Source organism: Silene latifolia, chromosome 4, assembly GCF_048544455.1.
Source record: "Silene latifolia isolate original U9 population chromosome 4, ASM4854445v1, whole genome shotgun sequence".
NCBI lineage: Eukaryota > Viridiplantae > Streptophyta > Magnoliopsida > Caryophyllales > Caryophyllaceae > Silene > Silene latifolia.
This window is the reverse complement of record NC_133529.1, coordinates 75,829,425-75,838,488: the sequence shown is the minus strand read 5'-3', so window position 1 is coordinate 75,838,488 and position 9,064 is coordinate 75,829,425. Positions and strand designations below refer to the sequence as shown.

At 39.0% G+C, this 9,064-nt stretch overlaps 1 protein-coding gene across 1 annotated transcript; it reads left to right on the top strand.

The window, feature by feature from the left end:
- The first annotated feature begins 6,474 nt into the window (after positions 1 to 6,474).
- Positions 6,475 to 8,807, top strand: LOC141651664 (uncharacterized). The gene is made up of 6 exons (XM_074459364.1): positions 6,475 to 6,543; positions 6,631 to 7,023; positions 7,105 to 7,339; positions 7,535 to 7,942; positions 8,384 to 8,455; positions 8,749 to 8,807. Exons 1-6 carry the CDS (start codon positions 6,475 to 6,477, stop codon positions 8,805 to 8,807), a joined length of 1,236 nt encoding a protein of 411 aa, XP_074315465.1.
- The last annotated feature ends 257 nt before the right edge of the window (positions 8,808 to 9,064 follow it).

Here is a 9,064-nt window from a genome sequence, read left to right as displayed (position 1 = left end):
AAGCAAAAACGACCGACGTGAATTGGGAGACGGTCTATAACTAAAATATTGATCGTTTTTCCCCTAGGTAGTTTTGTAATTCTTTTACCGTTGATCGTGATTCCACTCTTTTATTTGACATTAAGTTTTTATAATAAGGGTCTATTCATTAAGTTGCTTTCGTATTCCGAAGAAGATTGTATGCTCCAGCTGTCGGTAAGGGATACTCCTGATCAACATCAAAAAAAAAAAAAAAAAAAAACAAGCGTATCTGTTTTATTATAAACTAACCTTAAACTCGTGTGCTACACGGATAGTGTTTGAAAGTCGTGATACCAAACATAATATTTAAAATTCGTAATTATATATGGTTTTTGTTATAACAAATAAAAGATAAAGAAAACCGATAAAGAAAGCAACACACAGATTTATGGGGTTCACTACGGTGTGTTAGTTATATCCACATGGTAGAACGGAGGAGAGTTTTATTGATATTTAGGAGATTACAGATTACAGATTCATATTGTTATAATATGCATAACTGTTAGGGTGTTGCACAGAGAGTTTATATAGTACTCTCTAAGACCAGTATAGTAAAAACCTAGAAAGGCCCAAAGCAGAACCCTAACCCAAACAGATATCAGCGAGACCCCATCGTAGTCGTTCGAAGCGGCAACTAACAGATTCAAGGCACAAATACAACAAGTCTCCACCATGACTTGAATTCCCTCACAATAAAAAAGATGCACCCGACGCACCGCCATAAATGTCAGATGTAGTAGAAATTTCTCTCTTTCTCTTCCCCCTGAGGTCTTGCCCACAAGTCCACAACGGGGCAGTCAGATGTTTCGGACATTTAGCAAGTTCAAACAATGTTGGAACTTGTTATGCGGAACCGTCTTGGTAAACATATCAGCTGGGTTATCAGCACTACCCACTTTGTTCACCCTAATCATCTTCACATTTCTTAGAAAATGACACCTGACATCAATGTGTTTAGTTCACTTGTGATGAACTTGATCCTTAGCCAAACAGATTGCACTAAGACTGTCAAAGTACACAGTAGGTTGATCTTGATGTAGACCCAAATCATTGATCAATCTCTTTAACAAGCTTCCCTCTTTATTTGCTGTCAACGTCAACGTCATATACTCATCTTCTGTAATAGATAACGTTACTATAGGCTGCAAAGTAGCCTTTGAATTGACAACTGAACCACCAAGAGTGAAAACATAACCAGTCATAGATCTTTTACTATCCACATCTCCAGCATAATCAGAGTCAAAATACCCTGACACTAAGCACTCTATATCACCTCCATAAATGAGACCGACAACAGATGTAAGGTACCGGAAGATCTTCCCCACTTGCCAGTGTTCTTTACCTAGATCGCCCATAAACTGACTCACCACACTGAGAGACTGTGCTAGATCGGTCTAGTACAAACCATAGCATACATCAAACTTCCTTCTGCATTAGCATAAGGAACTCGAGACATGTACGTTTTCTCTTCAATCGATTTAGGTGCAAACACAACAGACAGATGTGCATTCGATGCACTAGAAGTATATATGGGTTTAGGGGTAGACATGCCAAACCTGGACAATACCTTCTGAATATAGCCTTTCTGTGATTAGGAATGCTTCTTCTTGCTTCTATCTATGTAGATTTTCATTCCCATAAATTTCTCACTATAAGAAAACTATGGGCAACTAATTTTAGAGACTGTTAATAATAGTCGCCAATTTGGCGACTGATTTCAGTCGCTTAATTGGCAATTTCTATTTTTATTTAGTTAATATATTTTGGCAACTAATTTAGACAACAGGACCGACTGAAATCAGTCGTCAAATTGGCGACTGCACTGACATCAGTCGCCAAATCTGTATTTGGGTCACCAATTTGGCAAACCCAAAATAAACATAGGTCGATCAAACTCTTTCCCTCCTAACAAAAAAAAAATCTTTATAGTAAACATCGCAGATCTGTCCGTTTCTTCGACTAAGTTTGACATTTCCGGCACTAGACCATCGTCGACACCACTACTTCACTAGAGTCTCATCTTTCCCTTTTGCTTCTTCCTCTCTTTGTTCTTGAACAATCTTAGGTATGTGTTACTTTGATTAATATCAACTAGTATAGATCCCGCGCCATTGCGGTATATATAAAGATTTTATTTTTGAGGGTATTATTTAAATCGTCGCCTTATTAATATTTAATATTTCGCTCCATTTTATTTTGATATAAAAAAAATGAAATGGTAAACTAATCAAAGAAAATTGAGTAAAGTTATGAAATGTTTATTTTTATTAAAGTACTTTTATTTTTTACCATAAAATTACGGATTTCATTTTATTTTTTTAATGATTTTTTTGTTACATACCTAATAATGAAAAAAATCATAATTTTGAATTTAATTAAATTAAAAGATTAGCGTATAATTATAATTATAATAAAATTATATGTTAGGGAAAAGATAATAGTTTATTAAAAGAAAATTTTAATTATTTCCTTATTAAGTTGGATACATTTTGGAGGGAAAACGAAGAGAATTTTTATTCTCTTAGTAGTAAGGGTGATTTTTTAACTTTTATTATGTTTTGTTTGTATAATTATTTATTATAGTTAGTATTATTATTATTGTTGTTGAGTTTATTGATACGGTACTTAAGAGGGCGAGGGGGTGAATTAAGTACCTTTTAAAACTTTAAGCAACGAAGGAGTTATAAACGATTCAGAATCAGCAGTCAGGCAAAGTTAAACAGTTCAGAATACTGTTTAATCAACGAAGTTATGCAGTACTGATTTGAATGTACTCGAGAAAAGTGAACAAAAATAAATAACGAAATGAAAATCAATGAAAGAACGATAACACAAGAACTTTTTAAATGGTTTGACCTACTCTCTAAAAGTCTACGTCCACTATCTTTCTTATTATTATTTCTTTTATAACAAAACCCGATTACACAGAAAATCCCCACGACCAACCCAATCGTGCGACTCGAGTACAACCCGTACCCCAAAAACACTCTCTCACAAATTGAAAATTACAACTCTTTTGTTTCCTTATAAGGTTAACAAGGTAGAACAATGGAGAACAAATATTTCCTAGAGATGAAGAAACTTAAGTACTTGAAACAATTCAACTAGGCACGATTTTAAAGGCTTTTGCAATGACAAAGAAAACTTTGATAACGATTTGCTCTATGCGTTAGAGAAATGATTTGCTCAAAATGTTTTGAAATGATTTTGCAAAACATGGTTAATTCTGAAATTTCAATCCCTTATTTATAGGAGAAGATATTGGCGTATATAATCTCCAAAACTCAAGAGAAGAAAATATTTTCCAAATATAAGATAATTGATGTGGTCGTAAAAAGCACACTTTTAACCCCTTATTGAACCTCGTATCGCATGCTTATTTGCACTTATTAGGGTCATTTCAGCGTCTTCAGCTTCCTATTTGATTTTCTATGAGATTTTGTACCATTTTTAGAAAAGGAAGCAAAAGAGGCATAGATCGTGCTTAAACGGAGCAAATTGTTGCTAAATGGATGCATCTAATGGCCAAGCATGAAGAGGAGACAAAGATCATGAACACTTAGTTTAATAACTCAAGATTTGGGATGTTTTTGATGTCAAGCCCCCTCAAGTTATTGTTCAACAATGACGACAAGGGAGCAACTACAAGAGGAAATCACTTGGACCCAATGTAACACCCCTAATCTCCGTAATATAATTCTTTAATTTTATTTTCCCATATTTCATATTTTATTTTTCCGGGAAAATATCCGTCTCTTGTCTTTTTAGCTCGTTGGGTTCGAAAACGGTGAAGACCCGCTCTTTTCTTGGGTCTAACGTGATTTTTGGTGGAGATGGGTGGAGTTTTGGGCTTAAACTTGGAATAAACCCATGAGCTTCTTGTATAAATAAGAAGGGAAACCAAACCCTTACTTTTCTTTTCTCATAATTCTCACAAAACCCTAAACCTAATTTTCTCTCTTCTATTTTTCTCTCCCTTGGTGCCGCGCGAGATCCCGCCTAGGGTTTTGTGCCGCCCTTCCTTTTTCCTTCTTTCTTCATCGTTCTTCGTGCCTAGATCGATCTTATTCCTTGGATCTAACAATCTTCGTCGTAAGTTTCGTAGTTTACGCGTTTATTTAATATATTTATATAGTAAGTATATTTATTAGATTCGTTCTTCTTTGGCACGTGTGAAACGACAATGAAGGCGTGGAAGTTGCTCCTGGAGAGGACGTTTATATCGTTGAAGACGATCTTTAGGATTATTTGCGTAAAAAGGTAACTAGGTGTTTCTCTTTTAATTGTGTTTATGCCAATTGATGTAATTAATATGATTTAATGATTGTTTTGCTTGATTGGTACATGTTTGATTGTTTATTATCATGTTAATTATGTTTTTGCATGTTTGTATATGTTTTAATGTATTAATTATATATCATATGTTGCTTATGCGTTAAATATGGGTGTCATGAGCGCAATTAGGGTTTACGAATGAACCCTAATAGCGGCGTGATAGGCGGCCAAGAGTGCTCTCCAAAGTTATAGCTAAAGCTAGTATAACCTTGATGATGATTCGAGTGTTATAGCTGAAGTTAGTACAACTTTGTGTTGTTACTCTAGTTATGGCTGAAACAAGTATAACCTTGGAAATATGAATCAAGATTATAGCTGAAGTTACTATAAGTTTGGAATACGAGTTAAGGTTATAGTTGAGACTAACGTAACCCTGGGACTATGGCTCAAGGTTATGGTTGGTGCTAGTTTAACTTTGAGTTTCGTGTCAAGGTTATGGTTGAGGTTACTATAACTTCAAAGGTATTTATTGAAGTTATAGTTGAGGTTAGTATAACCTCACGTTTATAGTTCATGTTATGGTTAGGTTACTATAACATTGATCATTAATATTTGTTTCATATGTATAGTTGTACCTAGTTGTAGTATAACATTGTGTTTATTATGTCATTGGTTACTCTATTCATATGATAAGAAGTACAGTCGGTTATACTGTTCTATAAGTTGAGTCATGATGTTATTCATGCATTGTTGGTACAGTCGGTTATTCTGTGCACTTGTTGTTTAGTTCGTTGTATAGATAACGATAGTATCAGTTATATACTATCGGAATGAACAAATGCTACCCTTCGGGGATTCTTATGGTCTATGGTCGGGGGAGTAGCAGAGGCAGTTTGTTATACGCTCAGTTCCCCGAGTGTCGTTCGATGTAGCACAGGCAGTTCGTTATACGCTCTATGTTTCACCGAGAGGTCTGGCCAGGTCTTAGGCGTGTAGGCAGTGGTTATACGCTACACATAGTGTGGATGCAGTTCGTTATAAGGTCCACAGTGGATGCAGTTCGTTATACGGTCCATACCGATTATGGAGGCAGTTCGTTACATGCTCTATATCTAGAGGCAGTTCGTTATACGCTCTAGTGGTTAGAGGCAGATCGTTATAAGCTCTAACGGCGTTCATTTTATACACTGTGTTTATAGCTAGGGGCATTTTGTTATACGCTCTAGTGGTTGGAGGCAGTTCGTTATACGCTCCATTAGTCAGAGGCAGTTCGTTATACGCTCTGAGGGTTGTTTGGTTGGTTGTGGTTATATCGAGTTGAATGTCCTAAGTTTCTACATGGTGTCGTAACATGGGTTGTTGTCATGTGTGGTCTCATGTGGTTTAATTTGGAGTTATTAATTAGGTGGTTGTCCTAATATGTCTTTGTTTGATGGTAAGTTGGTGTTGAGTCTTCATGAGTATAAATGGTCTCACATGTTTACTAGTTTTGCATTCCAATTGTTAATGAATGTTGGTTATATTCAATTGTTGTAAACATGACTGGGAGAGCATCTAGTTACTCCCGACTGATTGTCGACCCCCCATTCTCAGGTTGAATACTCGTTGCTGTTTGGATGATATCTTGCTGGGGAAGTATTGTGCGGCGAGATGAATAATAAATTAGGACTTTGTTTTTAGTTGTGATACACTTAATAATGAACTAGTTGTTTTTGGTTTTAGTAGCGAACCGGATTGGTCAGGTGTTTCCGCTACCTTGACTCTTTTATCATTGTTATACTCTGACAATATATTTAATACACGTTTTCCCTTTGTTTTATAATCCGGGTTGTTACAGTTGGTATCAGAGTGAACACGCTCCCAACTCTCGCTTAGTTGATGACTAAAATAAATGACTTAGCTAATGAGTGAGAGTAAATGGGGTAGAAACCAATAGGATTTGTTGGTTTTCTTATGTTTGTAGAGTGTATGAGTAGTTGTTTGAAGTGGTACTTAGGTTCTACCACTTATAACGAGATTTTGTTCTTGCAGATGGTGTGTAACGCGAATGGTGAGACCGATGTTGATCGTATCAGAAGACTTGAGGCCGCTTTGGCATCTATGGCCGAAGGTTTCACTAATCACCTCAACAACAACAACAACAACAACAATAACAACAACAACCATCCGCAACAGACTATGTTTGATCGCTTTGCTCGTCACCGTCCTCCTACTTATGATGGTCCAAATGATCCTACTGCTTTGGAGGCTTGGATTCGTGAGATCGAGAAGTTGTTCCTCGCTACTGGGTGTCCTAAGGATCAGAAGGTGGATATTGCCACCTATTACCTAAAGGATGAGGCCGACAACTGGTGGGCTCTTGCTAGAGTTGGTCTGGAGGATCAACCGGGGTATGGTTGGACTGCCTTCACTGAGGCTCTCAAGAAGAGGTTTTACCTAGAGGAGATACGCTGGAAGAAGGAGCAGGAGTTCCTTCTTTTGCAGCAAGTTTCCATGACCGTTGAGGAGTACACCAACAAGTTCGTGAAGCTATCACGATTCATTACTTCTGTTGCTATGGACGAGCTGTCGAGGACTCGTCGTTATGAGAAGAATCCGGCTCCTAAGGTCCGGGCTGCTATGTCTGGTATTTCTTCGACTTTTTTCCAGCAGGCTTATGATCGTGCTCTTAGTATCTATGATTCTGCCTTTACAACCGAGGCTGAGGAGAGTGCGAAGAATAAGTTTGTGAAGAGGCCTTATGTTGCTCCCAATACTTCCCAGAAGAAGTAGAAGTTCGAAGCTCGTCCGTGTGCTTCGCGCGATCAGGGTCAAGCTAAGAGGGATCTGACTTGCTACAAGTGTGGGAAGGCGTACCACCCGGGTACGACCTGTGCTACTGGTGCCCCGATCACTTGCTTTACCTGCAAGGCGCCGGGACACAAGTCTGTTGATTGTCCCCAGAAACCAAAGACGGAAGCACCGAAGGTTGATGCTCCGAAGACTGGTCGTGTGTTCGTCATGTGTCGTCCTGAGGCAGATGCTAATCCAGATGTGTTTACGGGTACTTTTCTAGTTCACTCTTTATCTGCTTTTGTTCTTTTTGATACGGGTGAGTCGATGTCTTTCGTATCCGAATCCTTTTCCGTCCGTGTTTTACTCACCTCTTCATCATCCGTTGATACCCCTATATCCCTTCCTACCAGTGAGATTATTTCTTATTCCGTTCTGTTCAAGGACGTACCTGTCAGTATTGCAGGGGCGATCCTTCCAACCGATCTTATCCAATTCAAACTAGGAGAGTTTGATGTGATTTTGGGCATGGACTGGTTAGCTCGATATGACGCTAGGTTCACGTGTCGTGATCAGAAGATCGTGCTTAAGAGTCCTACAGGTTCGAGGGTTTCTTACCAGGGTGTTAGAGTTACACCTACTGTCAAGTGGATTTCTGCTTTAAAGATGGTTGGCATGGGTAGAAAGGGTCATCAGATCTATCTATGCAGTGTTCGGGATGTTTTAGCTGAGCCGAAGTTAGAGGTTATCCCTGTGGTTGAGGAGTTCCCTGATGTCTTTCCTGACGATCTACCTGGTATCCCTCATGAGCGAGACGTGGAGTTCTCAATTGAGTTGCTGCCTGGAACTGACCCCATTTCGAAAGCTCCTTATCGTATGGCACCAGCTGAGTTACAGGAACTTAAGAAGCAACTTGAGGAGATTATCGATAAGGGTTTTATCCGACCGAGTGCTTCACCGTGGGGTGCTCCTGTTTTGTTCGTCAAGAAGAAGGATGGTAGTATGCGGTTGTGCATCGACTACCGTGAGCTGAATAAGGTTACGATCAAGAATAAGTATTCTTTGCCGAGGATCGAGGATTTCTTTGAATAGCTCCATGGTGCAAGTGTGTTCTTGAAGATCGATATGAGGTCTGGTTACCATCAGATTCCAGTCAGGGAAGAGGATGTTCCTAAGACTGCTTTTCGCTCGAGGTATGGCCACTATGAGTTCGTGGTGATGCCGTTTGGGTTGACGAATGCACCTGTCGTTTTTATGGATCAGATGAACCATACTTTCAGCGAGTATTTGGATAAGTGTGTCATGGTGTTCATAGATGACATACTGATCTACTCGAGAGATGAGGCTGAGCACGAGAGTCATCTTCGTGTTATTTTGGAGACTCTGCGTAAGCAAAAGTGGTATGCCAAGTTCTCGAAGTGCGAGTTTTGGTTAAAGGAAGTTACCTTCTTGGGTCATGTGATATCTGGCGATGGAGTTATGGTTGATCCATCGAAGATTCGAGTTGTGGTCGAGTGGGAGAGTCTAAAGAATGTGAACGAGGTTCAGAGTTTCCTTGGTCTTGCTGGGTATTATCCTTGGTTTGTGCATGACTTCTCTAAGATCGCGAGACCGATGACTCGGTCAATGAAGAAGGAATCCAAGTTCATTTGGACTGAGGCTTGTGAATCTGCTTTCCAGGAGTTGAAGAAAAGGTTGACTACCGCTCCTGTGTTGACTCTACCAGAAGAGGGCGTTGAGTTCGATGTCTTTTGCGATGCGTCGAAGTTTGGGTTGGGTTGTGTCTTGATGCAGAAGGGTAAAGTTGTGGTTTATGCTTCCCGTCAGTTGAAAGTTCACGAGATAAACTACCCGACTCACGATCTTGAGTTAGCAGTAGTGGTGTTTGCACTTAAGCTGTGGCGACACTACCTTTATGGGGTCTCTTCCAACATTTATACGGATCATAAGAGCTTGAAGTATATCTTCACTCAGAGAGATCTTAACATGAGGCAGA